At 36.1% G+C, this 22,794-nt stretch overlaps 1 protein-coding gene across 1 annotated transcript; it reads right to left on the bottom strand.

Annotated features, from left to right (window-relative positions):
- Positions 1-141: 141 nt before the first annotated feature.
- On the bottom strand, positions 142-21,268 carry LOC135940630 (probable E3 ubiquitin-protein ligase HECTD2). Its single transcript, XM_065485601.1, has 16 exons — positions 21,000-21,268; positions 19,239-19,541; positions 18,802-18,950; positions 4,364-4,466; positions 4,218-4,292; positions 3,923-3,987; positions 3,691-3,846; positions 3,465-3,613; positions 3,231-3,412; positions 2,972-3,112; positions 2,799-2,921; positions 2,117-2,296; positions 1,913-2,065; positions 848-1,117; positions 667-782; positions 142-415 (listed from the first exon to the last, which is right to left on the bottom strand). The coding sequence occupies exons 1-16, from the start codon at positions 21,117-21,119 to the stop codon at positions 151-153; spliced, it is 2,550 nt and encodes an 849-aa protein (XP_065341673.1). The 5' UTR covers positions 21,120-21,268; the 3' UTR covers positions 142-150.
- Positions 21,269-22,794: the final 1,526 nt, after the last annotated feature.

Genomic DNA, 22,794 nt, shown 5'->3' with positions numbered 1-22,794 from the left:
CGAATTTCACTGGATCATAAAAAATGTCATTTTAAGTATTTTTAACACAAGCATATTTTAAAATACCATAACAAATTAAAAATTAAATTTAACGACTCTGACAATCTGTTTATTTTTTAGACCAGAGTTTCTAATTTTTGAAAACACACGTCACTCGAGGCCAAAGCCTTCAGCATTGGAAATGGCAATTGTCAGTTTTTTGGAAAGCTGCGTCTTGCTTTGGTACGCAGGCAGCACGAGTTGGTTGAAGCAGGTGTGCGCCTCTGGCAGGTCTTCGATGCTCCCGCTCGACCTGGTCACCTTCAGGGTCATCTCTCCGGTGCCCCCCACGGGCACGCGGTCGCTACCAGTCACGAAAAGCAGGAATTTTCTCTGCAGGTCTTGATTCAACGATTCCAGCACGTCCCACAGGTTACTAAAATATTAAATCAGAGGAAAATTTTAAAAGCATTATTTCCACATTAATTTTAAATTATTCAAAGGCAGTAATCTGTTATAATAATATCTCACCTACTAATCATTGGTTCTAAATAAACCCCAACTATTAAGCAGATTATTTAAAATTTAAAAAAGTAGTACTTTTAAACAAGGTTACACAAATTTAGTTTTACAGTTTGAAAATAGCTTTTAAAACAGTTAAAATAAATAATGTAACATATTAATTACCTGATAATTGAATCATCCGGGCGAAATCCATCATATTCAGTGACTTTCCTCAATTCCGCCAAATCCACCGTCGGAGATCCGCACACTAGCAATTCAACCTCTTCCGGCCGAAGAAGCTGGAACGTAAAAAATCCAATTTCAACCTCAATTTTCCATCCATTTATATCTTAAAATGACTCACAATTAGTGCATTGGAGGCACACACACTGTGGAAGCCAAGGTAGAAGGCCCTGAACTGCCTGTAGATCGAGGCGTTGAGCACCCAGTCGAGGTAAAGGGCCACGAATTCCTCCCTGTTTTCGTTGGTCACGTGCACCTTGTCGCCGTTTGGCCGCAGCGGCCACGTCCGCACCGAGCCATACTCCTCCAGCGACACCTCGAAGAACATGCACATGTCCTCCTGCACATTGCCCTCGTACGACAGCAACTCGCTCAGACCTTTCGCCACATCCTGAAATATTGGATCAAAACTCTCAATGTAAAACTGCAAAAATTTATAATTTATTTTTATTTGCGATACACATTAATAAAGTTTTCCCCTTTTTTCACGTTCAGTAAATTAAAAATATAAATGTTGGTCAATCCCCCTTTTCCATTTTATAATAAATGTTAAGGTTTAGCAAATGAATATAATTATAATAATATATTTTTCTACAAAACTAACTGAGTTGATCCATGTCTAATTAGAGTGTAGATTTTGCCGGAGATAGATTTTTGGGGTTAAGAGGTGGAAATTAAACCTTGCGGAATTTTCAACAAATTCTTCTCTTTATAAACGTCAGTCACTTGGCGACTTAGTCTAACAGATTATTTTTCTATAAAGAACTTTTACATTTTTTCAATTAATTTTCAACAAATATAAATGTAAATAAATAAATAAAGTGCTATTATACTATTTTTTTCTTTGAAAATGTTTAGAAATTTACATTTTAACTAGAAAAAATGTATCCAGGAAATGCAGTTTGTGGAAATGAAACTTTAAATATACCAAAAATATTTAAAATACAAAAAAATATTTTAAAATTTAGAACGAAATAAATCAATATACTGAGACAGTTAGATAATCATGTGCTCTTACGTAGGACCGCAAAGACACTTACTTTCAAATCCGAATATCAAGAGTTAAATCTTTATAATTAATTTCAGAGCCAATCAAAATTTGTGTATATATCAAACTTCTAAAAAAAAATAATATTTCAAAATATTATAACTTAGAAAAATAATTTAAATATTTTATTTTAATTACGGGCATGATTTCCGCCAAGTCTTCAATTGTAGGTTGCTGCACAACCCCTAGCAGAACAGATTCATCCCCTGGTGGGGGTGGAATTGGCGGCGAAAGAAGTTTTCTGTAGCACACGGCTGGGAAGTGGAGGTCCAATATTGTCGAGTTGTACACCTTAAATGAAATTTGAATAATTTAAAATAGTATTTTGGATAGGGGGCGTACCGCGAGTCCCATGAGAACGCCGATCAAATGGTACTCTCGCAGTCCGGGCGCCTGAGTCAGGTCCTCGTCGCCGGCGTTGCCCATCGCGAACTGCTCCTCCTCGTTCAGTTCCAGCGCCTCCTCGGTGCTGAACCAGTAGGAGCGCGAGTGCCGGTGGTACACGAACATTCCGTAATCAGGCTGTTAAAATGATAATTATTCGTTTTAATTAAAAATCGCAAAAACTCGTAAAGTGCAAAAAGAAATATGTAGTTCTTTGCGTTTTTTTTTGCAATTTTGCTAATTTGTTAGAAATCTTGTATTTTTATTGAAGATTAAAAATTCTCATGAGGTACAACCAATAAAAAAAGGTTTTTTACAAAATCAGTAAAAAAGCCAGTTTCACAAAAAAAAACGAAAATTCTAACAATACTCTATGTTCCAAAATTTCTGACTTATATGGCGCGAAATGAAACATTTTTGGGCTAAATTCGGAAAATTCCAAAACTTGTATGTCATTACGCATGGCAAAAATTGGCAAACCCTGAAAAAAATAAAATAAAAAATTGTTAAAATTCGTTTAAGTTTTGAGATATTTTTGTTTCATTTGATTACCACAGTTAAAATACGGTGCTTTATAAAATGATTAGATTTTTGAAAACAAATATCTAAGGTGCCCATTAAACTTTTTAAGAAAACCAACCTCAAAAATCTGCCGAACCAAAAGGAGGAACCACTCCTTCGTGAGGCCACCCATGTCCAATCCAGGCTCGCCAAGAAAACTGACCTTCAGTTTCTTCTTCAGCTCACCCTGCTTACTCGCTATCTAAGATTAAATCATTGTTATTAATTGTTTTTAATTAATTTAATTCGTACTTCATTTAAAGAGTCGGAAACCAAGTGTGATCTTCGGACTCTGATGTTCAGGAAGAAAATATCGATTTGCGGTGGGTGCCTCCTCGATACTTTTGCAGCCAGTGAACGCCTCGCATTCAAAATCATCTGCTGCTCTGAATCCTAAATAATAAATTAGTCAATATACATATTCACTTTGGACAAATCAGAGGCGCTTGATATCTGACCATTAAAAAACAAGATTAAAAAATACCAGAAAAATTATAATTAATTTATTTACTTTTGTCAAGATGTATCTTTTGGCAGCAATGCTCAGCATGAAGGGAAATTGGCAGTAGCTGAACTTGTTTGGCGTGCTCTGCCACAGAAAATACTCCTTCAGCAAATCGACGTGGTCCAGAGCCATGTTGTACAGCTCGGAGAAGTGGATCAGCGACGGCGAGCAGCTCTCGTTGGCCGCGTCTGCTCAAACAACCGGATTAACTCCAGTTCAAAATGGGGTAGAAATTAATACTTATGAGGGCGAGGACCCTGGCGGCGGCCGGAATCCACCACCTGCTCTTGCTCGGGGGAGGCAAAACCTTGCCAGAGGGCGGAAACTGCCGGATGGCGACAAACTGCGCAATGTGCCGAATCACAGATCTTAGACGGTCGCCTCCCAAACTAATTAAAATTATGTAAAAAATTATTTGAAATAAATTAAAACAATTTTTAGATTTAAATTCTAAAAGTCGAATTACAGTCTGAAGTAATGCGGCAGCAGAACTCGTTCAGGGGGCGGAAGAGTGGCAGCCCTGCGGAGGACGTGCGCGAAAATGGTGTAGGACCTCTGCACAGCGAAGACCGGACTCTGCAGAAGTGCAAACAAGGCTTTGGCCTCGTCCTCGGAGCGCAGACTGCGTTGACATTCGGAAGGAAATAAAGAAAACATTATTCTGTCGCGTGCCGAAATCGATCTCGGGCGGCTCTCACCTTGGCCTATCCTCCAGCAGCGAATTGATAATTGACTTGAGCACCGTTTTGTGGATAATCGAAGGCTACACCGAAGGAAAAATCACAGAATGAGTTAGTAGCTTTAACCCAAATCAAAGAAAAACTCGCAAAAATAATAAACGGAAATTTTTAAAGTATAATTTTTTATAATTAATTATTTTCTAGCGAAAAAAACAACTCAAAAAGAGCACGGATTTCTATTTATTATAAAAATATTCATTTTTTCATTAAAAATAATTAATTGTTGAAAAATTAATTTCCAAGCAGTGTTTACCATTCCCCTGAGGGCGTCGTTGATCGCGTGGAGCAGTTCTAATTTTATCCCGCAGTCCGTGCTGTGACTGTCGTCCTGAAAATAAAGGATGCGAAACACGCAACTCTCTCTGTTGAGTGTTTCGTAAATAGAATACAAAGACTCACGGAAATCAAGGAGCAGAGTTCCGAGTGCGATGAAAATATCCTGGCGTAAAAGTTTTGAAGGCTCTGGTAGTTGAGACTTTGGTGCGCCCGCTTCACCTCCTGCCTGAAATTCATCCACATAACTTTTATAGATACAACTTTTAACTGAAACTTTTGATTTTTTTCGGGATTTTGTGCTCGTTTGATGCTATAATGAAAGACAAATAAAATTTCTGTTGTATCACATTTTATTTATTGTTTAGTTCAATTTTATTTCAATTAAATGCTGCTTTAAATATCTGTTCTACGATCTACGAAATTAAATGAAGCGATTGTTGTTGTGCTTTGTCATGGTGGGTAATCATTAAAATGTAAATATTTTGAATTTTTTTTATAATTTAGCAAAAAAAATTTCATGGAACGAATGATTTTTTTAAATATGTATTCATTTAATAATAGTACTTAAATTGATAAGAAAATTTCCACTGTCACCCTTTTTATCCATCCATTTAAAGCTCGGCCTAATATTCGGTTGCACCTAAAAGATTATAATTAAATAACATATATTGATGCATTGATTGTCTGTCAGAAAGTTTAATGGGAAACAGACAAAACAAAATAGGATTAAATTTTAAATAATGCAGTCTATATAAATTGATTTTAAAATTATGACCATTTAATGGGAATCATAATTAAAATAATGCGAGATATGTCAATTAACTATTTTATTTCATGGCGATTGGATGCAATGATCGTTGCATGATAGCGGATTTAAGGAAGAAAATTAAAAAACACTGTTGGTATAGCACTCATCCTTGAGGAAAGTTCCAACGCTTCTTCAATTTTGCTAAAAAAGTCCCACATGAGCCAGTTCCAGTAGACGCAAGATTGAGTCGCGACATCATTTTGCGGAGGGCCTTCATTCGCACTATTGGTCAGAACTTCAAACAACGACATCAAACATGGGCGGTATTTCAATATTCGTTTCAATGAATCTTCTGAAAACTTCTTGTTGAATTTGTCAGTAACTTCTTCAAAGAAAGTCAGCAAATCTGCGTTGTAATTATCATGAAATGATTTTTTAAGAGCGGTAGTTGCTTCCACATCCACCATAATATTCTTCCAAGATGACTTTCTGATACCATTGATCTCATACGTATCGATAAGACAGTCAATGAAATTATAGTACCACTTTTTGAAAGACTCATCAACTGGCGGATTACTTTCACAGATATTGAGGTACGAAGCGACGAAACAAGGCAGCAAATACTGGACCACTTGCCAATCTCTAAGGACTTTTTCTTTCCGATTTTCAAATTTTTTTATTTGAAGATGAGTGTAAATGTAACTCAGCGTAATGCCCTCCAATCGATACTGTAAAATTAAAAAAATATATTATGTATCTAAATTTTAATACATAGAACATTTAAATGATACATTAAATGTCACGAGATAGTGACACTGAAGTTTTTTGGTTGTAACATTTTAGTAAGATTTATGGTTCCTTAAATTCATTCCTCTAACCTCAATTCTTTCAAATGAATTACCTGTAATGCGCAACTCTCGGAACTATTTCGAGTCGACTTTTTGTATTTTAAAACATTCCACATCAAATTTAATCGATCTTGAAGACTGATGGCGGTCTCTTCACAGCACTTATCTATTGTTGAAACGACACTTTCTAAGTTTTCTATTAAACATTCGTTGAAACGAATGAAATGCTTTGGCGGCGTTTTAAACTCTTTTACAATCCATCGAGCGACCTCGAAAAATGTGTCGGTATATTCAATAATGGCATTTGTAATGAAAGCATCTCCTATTACTCCCTGGTCTTTTTCATTTACACGTTGTCTCAATTCCATCAGTTCTAGAAAGATTTCCATGATAATAAAATTACAACAATAATCAATTGAAGCAAACCTTTTGCTCGCCTCACTTTATGCAAACTCTTCAAAAAGCCATCCAGCTGTTTCAAAACGGCCACGTCAACATTTTTTAAAGCTTCAGTACAAAACAGATCATTGAGAATTTTCTCGATTTCATTGACCGATAGCTGCTCTCCGCTTCCTTCTTTTGTCAAATCTTGCTGTCTGAAAAGTTCTTCATTCGAGTTTCCAAAAAGTTTCAGGCCTTTGTGAGGCCCTCTCCAGAAATCCGTGTTGAACAAGAAGTTCCGCTTTTTGAGTGGCATATTTCCTTTCTCCAATCGGAAACTCTTCTCGTTGGATTTCCAATTTTGCCAGCATTTTATTTTCAACTGTTTAATGTGCTTAATTCCTTTTTCCTTTATCCAAAAATTGTGGAAAACCATCACTTTTTTCAGTATCATGTCGAAAACTTTTAAATTTCCGACGAAGATTTCTGTTTCGCTTGTAATTTGGCATTGCAGATAGTCGAATAAAAATCCAATATTCCGCTGAGTCGTCTTTAGCAGCTCTTGCAAACAAGCCAATTCTGGCTTGAGATTCTCGGGAATTGGTAGATTGTAAAATGGAGACATTTGTATTTCAAATTCCAAGAATAAAAAATATGATGAAGTCAGCCATTGGAATAGCATCACAGGCTGAAATGGCAGCTCAACCAAAACTGAATCGTTCATCAGAAAATCGAGCACATTTTTGAAATGGTTCAAAGGATGCTTGAAATAATGCTAGTAGAATCAAAGAATATAAAAATTAAATATCATCAATATTGCAAATTGTTACGCCTACCTCAAAAGCAGAATTCGTAATTTCAACAGAAACATGAGGTTTGCAGGAAAACAATGCGTCCTCCGACCGCATTTGCTCCTCGAATTCTTTCCACAACGGAAATCCGTGCGCCTTGTTGCTGAGCAAGAAATGAATTGCGTTTCCCCAGTACTTTCCTTGGCCTTCCTTCATCTTTAACGCGTTCATATCATGGTGCCTGCATCAAAACAAAGCATAAATGATTATTTTCCATCTTTACTACTAAAGGTTTTGACTTACTCTATTCCTATAAAGAATGGGAACGCACTGTTCAAGAAACGAAAACCTTCTAAATGCTTCCGTTTTTGGTCCTCGGAGCTGAAATTTGCATTTTTAAACACATCCGAATCTGCCAAATCAATTTGTTCTTTGGCACTCCTTCTGTGACATTTCGTGACACAGGAGAGAATTCGCGAACTCGATGCCATTTTCGCAGCGCTGACTCTCTGCATGTTTTACGATGAACAAGAATGGAACCCAATTGAATAGAGTTATTTGACAAACCAGAAAAATTGTAAAATATTTCTCCACTCATCAGTTCAAAATATTCCACAAATGTCAAAATTCTCAATTGGGGAAATTCCATTTGCGAGCGCTACAACAGCCTTGAAATAACAACAATTTAATGCTAGATTTACTCTAGATGTTCTTGAATCAGAATAAACAATTTTCTACTGAAAAAATTGCAAGCTACAATATTTAATATCCTGAAAAAAATAATGTACACTAAACCCAAAACTGAATAAAGTATTTTATAACGCCAAGCAGGCCCAGACTGGTAATCGGGCGCACTGGGCGTAGCCCCGGTGGGCCGTCCGGACCGCCCAATATTTCCAAGACTTGACTGTCCAAGCGGCTTGCGTTTGTGGCTGTCGCTGCCCATATTTTATTAATCGCTTTTCCGTGTTATGGGACTGGGGCTTGCGGCCAATAAGTTCTTTTTATTCATTTCTTAGTTTTGGCTAAAATATTTTCAAAATCAAATGAAAAATTATAAATTAAAAAATCGAAAAAAGTTTTCTTGTCCGTTACGCTTGTTGCATACCCAGCGCTTTGGTTGAACGTTCCGCTCCTCATTAAATTCATTTTATCATATTTCTGTTGGGGAATTAGCAAATGGACAAAATGCCAACACATCCTTGATTTTTCCGTCTTTCGATACAGGAAAAGAAATTAAATCGAGAGCTTGGCCAGGTACTAGGATTTCGCGGCCACGTCGAGAGTGCAAAATTGGCTTTGCGTGTTTGAAACTAGAGCGAAAAATATTGAATGCATTTCTTGGACTGAATTTTTATTAGATTTTGATGAGAATAGGCCAACAAACGATCCGAGGAGCTGAAGCTTCTTTTTTCATTTTCGAAATTTTGACCGGCGGCTGGCGTGGCGGCTGAGCTAACTAAATCCAAAGCGGCTGGCTGAGATTTTGCGTCGCTGTCTGATGTGAGTTCTCTAACATACGTTTTTATTTTTATTTATTAAATTATAATTTTATTTATTAGACACCAACAGTGAATATGATAGAATATATCATATAACAAAATTTTTAGTTTTTTTTCTATTTTGGAAGTCGAATATTTTAAAAATATCCAAGAAATATTTATGTCCTGATTCGTTCAAGAGGTATAAAAGGTACATATTAATCTGATAAAAAATATTTATTGCTGTGAACCTCTGACAGGTTGAATTTTGAGCAACACATAGACTGTAGCAAGGCAGCCTCAGGCTCAATTGTCAAGTTTTCTCATTTCTCCAAAATAAGGCCAGAATTGGAGATGTATTTGACATCACTCAGCTCGCTGCCAACAAAGAAGCTGCCTGTAATTCACTACTTCACTAGTTCTATAAACCCTAAGTGTTCGAAGCTATCAACAAGTTGGCGCCATCGTGTACTTTCGTCAAATTTAATTTTGAGGCATTTCCGCTGCGATTTCAGACTCACTCCAGCTTCTATGCATTCTTCACTCAATAAACATTTTTTGACGTGCCGAAAATCAGTCATTCCATTCGCCGTAGAATCGTTGGAAAATATTTTATATTTCAAAAAATAGTTTTCTCGATTCTACGGCAAATGGCTTGACCGATTTTGGTTTTCAGCACGTCAAAAGAGATTATAATATGTGAAAAAAGCACAGTGGCAGGATTGAGTCTAAAATCGCAGTGGAATAAGTGCCTTAAATTATATTCATTAAAAAAGTATACAGTGGCGCCATCTATTGGCGGCTACGAACACTGAGTGTTTATGCAACTGGTGAATTCCAACCGAAAATTGTATAAGTTTGGTTGGGGTGATAGTGGGCCGCGAAAATCAACAGTCCGCGGTAAAAAATTTGACGCCAATCCGGGCCGGACGCTAAGTAATGGAATGCACGTATTTGAAAGCTAATTAGCGACATGCAATATGACAATTAGGCAATTTCGTGGACACTGCAGCATCGCCGGTTGCATACGTCCGATCGAGCTGATCGATATTTTGACTCACTGTAGCCAACGATTCAGATAAATTTCCACTGTCACCCTCCATATTTCCATTCAATGTTTTGGCTTAAAATAGTCCGTTACACCTAATACATTATAATGAAACAACAATGATGGCGTTGATTGTCTGTGAGACGCAGTTTAATGGGTTCAGATGACAAAATGTGAAAGGTCCACCAATGGTACTTAATATAAATATTGTTCTATAATATATAGTAGCAAGTATTTTCACGGTGATTAAGTGCTATGATAGCTACATATGACGGTCAGTTTTCACGAACAAGTTCAATAGGCTCGAATTGATCCTTGGGTTTTGAGGAAAGTTCCAATGCTTTTTCAATATGGATAAAAAAGTCCCACATGAGCCAGTTCCAGTAGACGCAAGATTGAGTCGCGACATCATTTTGCGGAGGGCCTTCATTCGTACTATTGGTCAGAACTTCATACAACGACATCAAACATGGGCAGTATTTCAATATTCGTGTCAATGAATCTTCTGAAAACTTCTTGTTGAATTTTTTAGTAACTCCTTTAAAGAATTTCAGAAGATCTGCGTTGTTTTTCTCATAAAATGATTTTCTCAGTTCGGTAGTTCCATCGACGTCCTTCATAACATTCTTCCAAGAGGACTTTCTCATTCCATCATTGACATACAAATGAATGAGACTGAAAATGAAGTTGAGGTACCACTGTCTGAAAGACTCATCAACCGGTGGGTCACATTCACAGATATTGATGTACGATGCTACAAAACAAGGCAGCAAATACTGGACCACATGCCAATCTCTCAGGAAGTCATCCTTCTGATTTTCAAAAATTCCTATTTGAAGATGGGTGTTAATGAAACCCAGCACAGTGAACTCCAATAAATACTGTAAAGATAAAACTTTTGTATAAACAATTTTAAAAATATAGAACATTTTAATGATCTATTAACCGTAACGAGTTAGTGACACACTTAAGTAAATTTTTTGGTTCCTTAAATTAATTCTTGTTTTACAACATCAATTAAACCTCAATTAAAACCTCAAATTAAATTACCCGTAATGTACAAATAATGGGAGAAGTTAGAGTCGATGATCGATTGGTTAAATCATGCAACAAAAAATCGAATCGATCTTGAAGACTGACAATGAGTGCGGTCTCTTCACAATCATCTATTGTTGAAACGACACTTTCTAAGTTTTCTATTAAACATTCGTTGAAACAAATGAAATGCTTTGGCGGCGTTTTAAACTCTTTTACAATCCATCGAGCGACCTCGAAAAATGTGTCGGTATATTCAATAATGGCATTTGTAATGAAAGCCTCTCCTATTACTCCCTGGTCTTTTTCATTTACACGTTGTCTCAATTCCATCAGTTCTAGAAATATTTCTATTTTAATAAAAATACAACAATTATCAATTGAAGCAAACCTTTTGCTCGCCTCACTTTATGCAAACTCTTCAAAAAGCCATCCTTCTGTTTCAAAACGGCCACGTCAACATTTTTTAAGGCTTCGGTACAAAACTGATCATTGAGAATTTTCTCGATTTCATTGACCGATAGCTGCTCTCCGCTTCCTTCTTTTGTCAAATCTTGCTGTCTGACAAGTTCCTCATTTGAGTTTCCAAAAAGTTTCAGGCCTTTGTGAGGCCCTCTCCAGAAATCCGGGGTTAACAAGAAGTTCCGCTTTTTGAGTGGCATATTTCCTTTCTCCAATCGGAAACTCTTCTCGTTGGATTTCCAATTTTGCCAGCATTTTATTTCCAACTGTTCTATGTGCTTCGTTCCATTTTTCTCTATCCAAAACTTGTGGAAAACCATCACTTTTTTCAGTATCATATCGAACACTTCTAAATTCCCGACGAAGATTTCTGTATTGCTTGTAATTTGGCATTGCAGGTAGTCGAATAAAAATCCTATATTGCGTTGAGTCGTCTTTAGCAGCTTTTGCAAACAAGCCAATTCTGGCTTGAGATTCTCGGGAATTGGTAGATTGTAAAATGGAGACATTTTTTTTTCAAATTCCAAGAGTTCGAAATATGATGAAGTCAGCCATTGGAATAGCATCACAGGCTGAAATGGCAGCTGAACCAAAACTGAATTGTTCGTCAGAATATCGAGCGCATTTTTGAAATGGTTCAAAGGATCATCAAAATAATGCTAGAATTAAATTAAATATATTTATTAAATGTAATTAATATATATTTCTTGGCCTACCTTAAAAGTGGTGTCCGTAGTTTCAACAGAAACATGAGGTTTACAGGAAAACGATGCGTCCTCCGACCGCATTTGCTCCTCGAATTCTCTCCACAACGGAAATCCATGCGCCTTGTTGCTGAGCAAGAAATGAATTGCGTTTCCCCAGTACTTTCCTTGGCCTTCCTTCATCTTTAACATGTTCATATCATGGTGCCTGCATCAAAACAAAGCATAAATAATTATGTTCCATCTTTACTACATAAGGTTTTGACTTACTCTCTTCCTATAAAGAATGGGAACGCACTGTTCAAGAAACGAAACCCTTCTAAATACTTCCGTTTTTGGTCCTCGGAGCTGAAAGTTGCATTTTTAAATACATCCGAATCTGCCAAATCAATTTGTTCTTCGGCACTCCTTCTGTGACATTTCGTGACACTGGAGAGAATTCGTGAACTCGATGCCATTTTCGCAGCGCTGACTTATCTGAATGTTTTACGATGGATAAGAATGGAACCCAAGTGAATAGAGTTATTTGACAAACTAGAAAAATTGTAAAATATTTCTCCACTCATCAGTTCCAAATATTCCACAAATGTCAAACATTCTCAATTGGCACAATTTCATTTTCGAGTGCAACAACAGCCCTGAATATACAACGATGCCAGATTTATTCCAGATGTTCTTGAATTATTATAAACTAGGCAATTTTCCGGACACTGCAGCATTGTCGGTTGCATACGTCCGATCGAGCTGATCGATATTTTTGCTCACTGTAGCCAATGATTCAGATGAATTTCCACCGTCACCCTATATTTCCATTCAATGTTTTGGCTTAAAATGGTCGGTTACACCTAATACATTATAATGAAACAACAATGATGCATTGATTGTCTGTGAGACGTAGTTTAATGGGTAACGGAAGACAAAATAGGAATGGTTGAAAATGTACATATATTGTTCTATATTATATGTATGTACAGTACCAAGTACTTTCACAGTGATTAAGTGCTATGATCGCTATATATGAGGGTCAATTTTCATGAACAAATACAATAGACTCGAATTGATCCATGGGTTTTGAGGAAACACATTTTGAATATTTCTAAAAAAAGTCCCACATGAGCCAGTTCCAGTCGCAAGATTCAGTCGCGATATCTTTTTGCGGTGGGCCTTCCCTACTGTCGGTCAGAACTTCATAGAATGATTAGATTTCAATATTCGTGTTAACGAGCTGAGACCGATTATTCATTCCTAGACTGATTTTTTATGATACTTGAAAAATTATCAAAACGTAAACACACCTCCCGCTTACGTCACTTTATGCAAACGTTTCAATAAAAGAAATGCTCTTCTGTTTCTGTTCTAAAAAAGTCATTATTTTTTGGCAATCAGAAGGAAGCATAGATAAAAATAACTCTCGAGTACATTAATTGAGAGTAGCGGTGTCAATAGTTTCGATTCGGCCTATCGTTCGTATGTTGTGCACCTCGCTGTATTTAAGCATGTTGTTGCTATGTCTCATAATAAAAATTTACTCTGTGTTTGTCCCCACGGTAAAAATAACGATATAAATATTTATTTTATTTCACGAATGTCAATTAATTCGGTAATTTTAACTTCATACAGATGTGAAAATTTAGTCGGCTTAGTCAAGTTTATGGTTCTAAACGATATTTACTGCGAACTTTTCACAAAAAATATAATATTTTCCTAGATCGTTCTTTGCAAATTTGAAAAGAGCTTCAATATTTTCAGTTTTTGAGTAAATCGGCTTATAAGTTACACAATAATTTTAATAATTGCAGTATATAAAATTTGATGTTTCAATTGAGACAGTTGAATGGGAATCGGAATTAACACAATGCGAGATATGTTGATTAATTCTTTTATTTCATAGCGATTGGATGCAATGATCGCTGCATGATAGCGGATTTAAGAAAAAAATATAAAAACACACTGTTAATGTAGCACTCTAAGTTGAGGAAAGTTCCAACGCTTTTTTAATTTTGCTAAAAAAGTCCCACATGAGCCAGTTCCAGTAGACGCAAGATTGAGTCGCGACATCATTTTGTGGAGGGCCTTCTTCCGCACTGTTGGTCCGAACTTCATACAACGACATCAAACATGGGCAGTATTTCGATATTCGTGTCAATGAATCTTCTGAAAACTTCTTGTTGAATTTTTTAGTAACTTCTTTAAAGAATTTCAGCAGATCCGCGTTGTTTTTCTTATAAACTGATTCTCTCAGTTCGGTAGTCGCTTCCACATCCACCATAATATTGTTCCAGGAGGACTTTCTGATACCATTGGTCTCATACGTACCAATAAGTTTGTCAATGAATTTAAAGTACCACTTTTTGAAAGACTCCTCAACCGGCGGGTCACTTTCACAGATATTGAGGTAGGAAGCGACGAAACAAGGCAGCAAATACTGGACCACTTGCCAGTCTCTCAGGACATTTTCTTTCTGATTTTCAAAATTTTTTATTTGAAGATGGGTGTAAATGTAACTCAGCGTAATGCCCTCCAATCGATACTGTAAAATTAAAAAAAATATATATTAGGTAACTAAATTTTAAAATATGAAACATTTAAATGATACATTAAATGTCACGAGATAGTGACACTGAAGTTTTTTTGGTTGGTAAAATTTTAGTAAGATTTTTGGTTCCTTAAATTCATTCTTATATAATAACCTCAATTTTTTCAAATTAATTACCTGTAATGTGCAACTGTCGGAACTATTTAGAGTCGATATTTCGTAATCTAATACATTCCTTATCAAATTTAATCGATCTTGAAGACTGATGGTCCTTTCACAATTGCCAATTGTTGAAACGACACTTTCTAAGTGCGAGTTTTCTCTTAAACATTTGTTGAAACTAATGAAATGCTTCGGCGGAGTTTTAAACACGTATAAAATCCATCGAGCGACCTCAAAAAATGTGTCGTCATATTCTATCTTGGCAATCGTAGAGAAAACATTTCCTATTACTCCCTGGTCTTTTTCATTTACACGTTGTCTCAATTCCATCAGTTCTAGAAATATTTCTATTTTAATAAAAATACAACAATTATCAATTGAAGCAAACCTTTTGCTCGCCTGACTTTATGTAAACTCTTCAAAAAGCCATCCTTCTGTTTCAAAACGGCCACGTCAACCTTTTTGAAGTCTTCGGTACAAAAAAGATCATTGAAAATTTTCTCGATTTCATTGGCCGATAGCTGCTCTCCGCTTCCTTCTTTTGTCAAATCTTGCTGTCTGAAAAGTTCTTCATTCGAGTTTCCAAAAAGTTTCAGGCCTTTGTGAGGCCCTCTCCAGAAATCCGGGGTTAACAAGAAGTTCCGCTTTTTGAGTGGCATATTTCCTTTCTCCAATCGGAAACTCTTCTCGTTGGATTTCCAATTTTGCCAGCATTTTATTTTCAACTGTTCTATGTGCTTAATTCCAAATTCCTTTATCCAAAACTTGTGGAAAACCATCACTTTTTTCAGTATCATATCGAACACTTTTAAATTCCCGACGAAGATTTCTGTATTGCTTGTAATTTGGCATTGCAGGTAGTCGAATAAAAATCCAATATTGCGCTGAGTCGTCTTTAGCAGCTCGTGCAAACAAGCCAATTCTGGCTTGAGTTTCTTGGGAACTGGTAGATTGTAAAATGGGGATATTTTAATTTCAAAATCCAAGAGTTCGAAATATGATGAAGTTAGCCATTGGAATAGCATCACAGGCTGAAATGGCAGCTGAACCAAAACTGAATCGTTCGTCAGAATATCGAGCGCATTTTTGAAATGGTTCAAAGGATCATCGAAATAATGCTAGAATTAAATTAAATATATTTATTAAATGTAATTAATATATATTTCTTCGCCTACCTTAAAAGTGGTGTCCGTAGTTTCAACAGAAACATGAGGTTTGCAGGAAAACGATGCGTCCTCCGACCGCATTTGCTCCTCGAATTCTTTCCACAACGGAAATCCATGCGCCTTGTTGCTGAGCAAGAAATGAATTGCGTTTCCCCAGTATTTTCCTTGGCCTTCCTTCATCTTTAACGTGTTCATATCATGGTGCCTGCATAAAAACAAAGCATAAATGATTATGTTCCATCTTAATTACATAAGGTTTTGACTTACTCTCTTCCTAGAAAGAATGGGAACGCACTGTTCAAGAAACGAAAACTTTCTAAATACTTCCGTTTTTGGTCCTCGGAGCTGAAATTTGCATTTTTAAACACATCCGAATCTGCCAAATCAATTCGTTCTTCGGCACTACTGTTGTAAAATTTCGTGACCCTGGAGAGAATTCGTGAACTCGATGCCATTTTCGCAGCGCTGACTCTCTGAATGTTTTACGATGAACAAGAATGGAACCCAAGTGAATAGAGTTATTTGACAAACCAGAAAAATTGTAAAATATTTCTCCACATATATCAGTTCCAAATATCCCACATATGTCAAACATTCTCAATTGGCACAATTTCAATTGCGAGCGCTGTATACAACAGCCCTGAATAAACAATTTATTCCCGATGTCATTATAAACAATTTCTAGTTTTAAAAATTGCAAGCTCCATTTATTATCCTGAATAAAAGAATGTACACTATACCCGAAGCTGAATAATGCATGTTATAACGCCAAGGAATGGAATGCACGTATTTGAAAGCTAATTAACGACATGCAATATGACAAATAGGCAATTTGCCGGACACTGCAGCAGCGCCGGTTGCATGCGTCTGATCGATATTTTCACCTCGATTCCAAGTCCAATGGCGTCGAATAACAACGTCACGGAGGCAAAAACGTATACTATAATTGATGCGTGCAATTCCGAAGAAGCTCTTTTGCAAGAGCTTCGCACGCGGATTAAATATTTACCGTCGGTGGCTATAAAGATAAGAACGTGCAAGTGGCTGTCGGGCGGGCGGGCGAATTAGACCCGCCGCCGTTTGCGTGTCGTGCGCTATATCGGCTCCACTGAACGTGTGCATGTAACCGCGCGCGCCACGGGGGTAAAAGTGAATGCATTAGCAGCTGCATCGATAAATTAAATATCTATTTTTGTGGGTCACCCGGCCCGCTTGGCATGCATATTTCTGCCGGCCTCGTTCCCACACCGAAATTTCACTTTTCCGGGGCTGGCTACGAGGAAATTGATTTATGGACCTTTCGAATTTCAGCCGGCCATTGCATAGTTTAATTTTTAGAGTAAATTAATTTTTATGTTGTTTTGCTGCATTTTTTTACCATGGTGATTCATCAGGCAGTTTAGTTTGATTTTTATGGAGGAAATTATCACAGTCAAGAATCAGCTCTTACCTGATTTTTAATTCTCAAGAGAATATCTAACAATTTTATTTTTATTTTGAAGAGGAATGATACTGCAAAAGCCTGGAAAATGCTTGTTGCCAATGCATAAACTCATCACTAAGGATTCAGTTAAAGCCTAAATTGACCTAAGAAGCAGTGTAATTTTTTGAGAAAATTGGCTGGAAAGTTACCGTGCTTTTCAAATGGCAATGGCTGTCTCCTTACTTGAAATCCGATTTAATTTCAAAACCAAGAGTTTGCCCAATAAGTGGCATACACCGTTGGACAGATCTCGACGAGAGGAATCTAATTATGCCAAGAAAATATGTTCGAGCACTGTAAATTTTGGAGAATATTGGCAAAATTTGAATTTTTAGTGCAGGAAGGTCCTCTTTTTATTATTGGAAATTGTTGAACAAATTGTTTATCGATCAATTGTTTATGGCATCCAACAACTCAAATAATTTTCAATTGTTGCCCTGTATTATTCCACTTTAATGTAGATTGATGTGGGCCACATTTTAAAATTATTTGAATTGTTGCTTTCAATAAGCAGTTGATTGATTACAATTGATTAAAAATTTGTTCTTCAATTTGCAATATGATAAAAAGGACCTTGCAACAGTTGAAATTTTCCTAAATTTAAAGCGCTTGACCATATTCTCTTTTCGATTCCTCACGTGTAGATCTGTCTAACAGCGTATGAAACCATTTAGGGAAACTCTTTGTTGTGAAATAAAATTGTATTTCAAATTAGGAGACACTCGTCACCAATTGAAAGCCTGCTAACTTTGCAGCACCTTTTTTCAAGAATTTAAACTTCTACTTTGTTAATTTTGGCTTCAACTGAATCCTAAGGGATGAGGTCATGTATTGGCAACAAGAATTTTCCAGGATTTTCTTCTTTATACTGCAGAAAAAGCTTGCTGACATTGCTTTTTGTTTTACAGGCTTAATCATAATTAGTTAAAAATATATTCCTTTCTATTGAAGAGGCAACTTTTTCAATTTTCCAGTAAGGCAGCAATAGATGATGACGTAAAATTGTTTAAAATAAATAGATTTTAAGCTAGTAATCATAAATAATCAGCTCAAATCCAAACAACATTAAATTGATTTTTTGCCAGAATTTTGATCTGATAAAAAAATAAGAATACAATTTTTTATTTTATCACTTTATTTTACGCAATTAAATAGATATTGATATAAACAGACATTTTCAGTTATTTGTTACTAATAATTAGTATCAGTCTATAACTAAAAAAATATATAATAATCAAATGAAAATTTATTTAAAAAAATTTAGTACATAAATGTTAATTACGTATATAAATTTACAGCTTATTCTTAAACAACGTTTTAAAAATCTTCCTTATCTCTGGGCAGACTCTAAGCTGAGGGCTGACAAATGAAAAATAATCAGTCCTAACAGACTCTTGAATATGAATTTTAACCAAAATATTAATTTCAAAATAATCCACTTTTAATATTTTTTGCAAAATAAAAATCTCACGAGAATTTGAACTCTATGTGTAGTAATAACCTTTGGGCGTTCCAACGCTCTCGCCTCTTTAAAGAGGAATTTGGATCGATAAACCTAGTGTCAGTTGGTAATATGACAACAAAGTTCGCTCGGTGTTGATTGACCAAAAAATAGTGTCGGTCGCGCGTGCTGTGTTGTGTCTGTCGCGCCGTGGCAACCACCCCTGCCATTTTCCCGCTCCAAATTAACAAAGCACGAAGGGTGTAAAAACTTACAAGAACTGGTCCCTGGAGAAAGAAGTGAGGTCTTCCGACTTGCCAAAATAATTCACCGGAGACTCAGGAGAGTCGGAGGGCTGGTGAACGGAGTAGCTGCGAGGAGAAATTGGGTTTTGGTCGCGAGGCGTCCATGCGGACATCGGATCCTGAAATTTTAATAAGAGGAAGATTTTAAATTAAATTTATTTCTAATTGATTGATTACTAAATAAATAAATAAATTGAATATACCGATTGTTTGGAATATTACAATTCCATTTTTTTTTTAATTTGACAAAGTTTTTCACAGAAAAGATATTTTTCTAATCAAAAGCTAGAAATCTGAAAAGTAGGAATTCAATATTAATTCCAGCTAGAACAAATTCACTTTAAAAATGACTGTTTTAAATTAAAAATTCAAAACTTAAAAAAATTAAAATAAAAAAATAAAATGACCTGTCCAATCGGTGGTAGGGTGGGTGAGGGGGGCCGCAGGAAGAGGGCGCCGATTCTGGTGACCTGGACGGCGCCGCCCAGCCTGCTGATGGTGAGGTTGCCGAGCCTGGAGGGCCTTGTCTGCTCGATGCGCGGCAGATGCAGCGTGTTCATCTGCTCGGACGAGTTTCGCCAAAAGGAGATGGCCCCGTCTGTCTCGTACTCGTGGCCGCAGTACGGACAGCACGACTGGCTGCTCAGGCACACCCGCGAGGTCACTCGGCACGATGGACACGTCAACAGCACTGCCTCAGAGGACATACCCTAAAAAGGTCCAAATTGGAAAAAAATCAGTTTTTTTTGACATTTTTATTCAAAATTTGTTTTAATTTAACTGTTTATTTGACAATAAAATTAGTTCTAGATGTACTTCCCATATTTTTGCGTCTTCATGAATAAAAAATATCCTAGTTCTGGTATTAATAGGATTTATTTGAAGGCTGTTCACTATTTTCGGGAGACACGTATAGCATTTGATATTAATTTATTTCTTGTTCTTGTACGCTCTTATGACGCGGTCAATGGCACTGTATTGAATTAGATATTACGTGTGCTTAAAATAAACAAAAAATATCGATTGAAAGAAATTTCTTAATAAAAAAATTATATTTTTTTTTTAATTTCCAGGAAATTTTGCAATTTTTTCTTGCAAATATGAATCTGAGATTTAAAAACTCTAAGCTTTATTAACATAATAATTTCAACAGTATCTAGAGTATCTTTTTTTGTTTGCCATTTTTTCTCCAAATTTTAATGCATTCGAATTCAACTAAAAGAGACAGGGAACCCCCAGGATTTAGCAGAAGGTAATCAAAGTTTGTTTTCTACCATTTTTGACGAGTCACATTTAAAAAATTCAGGATAGCTGCCAAATTTAGTACTAGAGTGAGGTTTCAATTTTAAATCTTTCTGTATCAAAAATGAAATGAAATTTAATAAATTACTCGTAATTTATCAATTAATTAATGCATTGCTAAATTTATTTATTTTCACGCAAATTCTATTGGTGAAACACACCATGACAAAAACACGACATTTTGGCTCAAAAAGTTCTGACAGTGAGAATAGAATTAAAAACTGGTGTTTAATAATTATAATTGTTGTTTGGTCCTATTAAGATGAATTAATTGATGCGTAAATCAATAAATAAAGTAGATTGATACAGGGCAACAATTGAAAATTATTTGAATTGTCGGATGCTATAAGCAATTGATCGATTAACAATTTGTTCAACAATTTGCAATAACAAAAAAGACCTTCCTACAGTAAAAATTCAAATTTTGCCAATTTTCTCCAAAATTTACAGTGATTGAACATATTTTCTTGGCATATTCTGATTCCTCTCGTCGAGATCTGTTCAACGGTGTATGCCACTTATTGGGGAAACTCTTGGGTTTGAAATTAAATCGGATTTCAAGTAAGGAGACAGCCATTACCATTTAAAAAGCTCGGGAACTTCCAGCCAATTTTCTCAAAAAATTACAGCGCTTCTTAGGTCAATTAGGCTTTAACTAGATCCTAAGGGACGAGTTTATGCATTGGCAACAAGCATTTTCCATGCTTATGCAGTATCATTCCTTTTTAATAAATATCAACATTTTTGTAGTATTATCTTTAGTCGTGTCCTGCTTTAATTTAAATAAAAAATACATCCAGTAATTTTAAAAAAATATTATCAATAGAAATGAAAATGAATAAAATGATATATAATAAATTTCTTACTTCCGAGCTGGCTCTCCTCCTGTCCGGTTGCCGGCCTCTGGCTTTGCGGCGTCCCCTTGTCTCCCTCAGCAGCTGTGGCTCGGCATCGATGCTAAAGACCCGCAAACGCACATGTATCATTCGCCCTTAACGGACGCACTCCTTGCCACCCCCGAGAGCAATCTCTGGCCGGACTGACCAAGTCCAAGGCTCTGCAGCCCTTTGTTATTTTACCCCGCGAAGCAGACATGCGCGCCTCGACACAGCGTTTTTCGATAATTTCACTCCGAACTGCGCCGATCATTAAACGAAAAACACGATATAGCGTGCAGACTGCCTCCAACAGCCACGGTTTTTCGCTTGACCTTGAATTTGAAATGCGTGGAAAGCGCCAGAAATCGTGTGTAAATCCCCTTTTGTTGAATTATATTATTTAAATTATTTTTTGTTTGAGGTGTATATTTAGGCGATATCTTTCTGCATAGATGTAGATGGTTTTCATTCAAATTAATATAAAGAAAGCAAATAAAAAAGTTCAATAAAATACTTTGGAATATTTAATTATATTTTATGCAAAAAGATTTTGTTTGTTAATTCTTTACCTTGATCCAAGAACAATTCTTTGAATTCGTTTATTCATCATACAAAGAAAAAGTGGTTATGCGAAACGCACAAAATTCTGGTATAATTTAAGGTGTCCGTTTTAGAAATAACAAGGAGAAATATTCCAATAGGAAATCCAATCATTCTGGCCTTGCGCTCTGAAGCAGACGGACGATATATTTTTATAAAAAAGATATTTGCGTTTGTAGGTATGTTCAGAAATATTTTTAAATATTCTTAACCACACACGTTAAACTTATTTTTACTCTTTTCCCGACTTAGTTTATAAGCAAAAATAATTTGCAATTATTTAATCTAAATATTTCCTAACTCTTGAGGGTAGGGTTTAATTTTGTTAAAATCTCGCTCATGTAATCAGCGGGGGCCAGATTCGTGCGTCGCGCAGATATGGCGTCCGGTAGAGTATGGCGTGGATTGCCGTACGAGTGTCAAGAGTTTGTTTTTACGATCCAAATGACACAATTAGTTTACAAGTAATGAAAATTATGTCACAATTTTGACGAAAACTTAGTTCTTTTGGCGCATTTTAACGTGGCCATTTTTTCGAGTCATACTCCACCGGACGCCATATCTGCGAGTCGCACGAATCTGGACCCCGCTGTTGAAAGCTAAGTTCCAAAAACGATTCTCTTCATTCTTTCATTCATCGCATGTCAAGAAAAAAAGTTATGCGAAACGAACGAAATTCTGGCAATTCAAAGTATCCATTTTTGAAATAACGAGGAGACATTCCAATAGGAAATTCAATCATTCTAGCCTTGCACTCAGTAGCGGACGGCCGATATTTTTAAAAAGGAGCGACAGCCGTATAATCTTTGTGTTTGTAAGTATGTGCGCATATTTTTTTAAACAACCTGATAAAAACGGTCAATTCGTCTTTTTCTGACTTTAATTTCTTTATAAAAACAATAATAATTTGCGATGGTTTATGTGAGTGATTAATCTTAAAATTAATCTAACTCTTGCGGCAATGGTTTCATTTTGATAAAAAAAAAAAAAAAATGATGATACCAATACCATTCTATTTTTTTAGATATTCATCTCTACACAAAATTCGTATGCAAATTAAAAAAATAATTGTCATGAAGATTGTAAAGAATAATATACCCGAAACTTTTACTCATTGCATTTTCTTTCACATTCCATACAGGTTCAGGCATTCGCAGAGACCACACATTAGAGGCCCGAAAAA

Source organism: Cloeon dipterum, chromosome 3 (assembly GCF_949628265.1).
Source record: "Cloeon dipterum chromosome 3, ieCloDipt1.1, whole genome shotgun sequence".
Lineage (NCBI taxonomy): Eukaryota > Metazoa > Arthropoda > Insecta > Ephemeroptera > Baetidae > Cloeon > Cloeon dipterum.
Note: the sequence above shows the minus strand (reverse complement) of the source record. Positions and strands in the feature narration are given on the sequence as shown.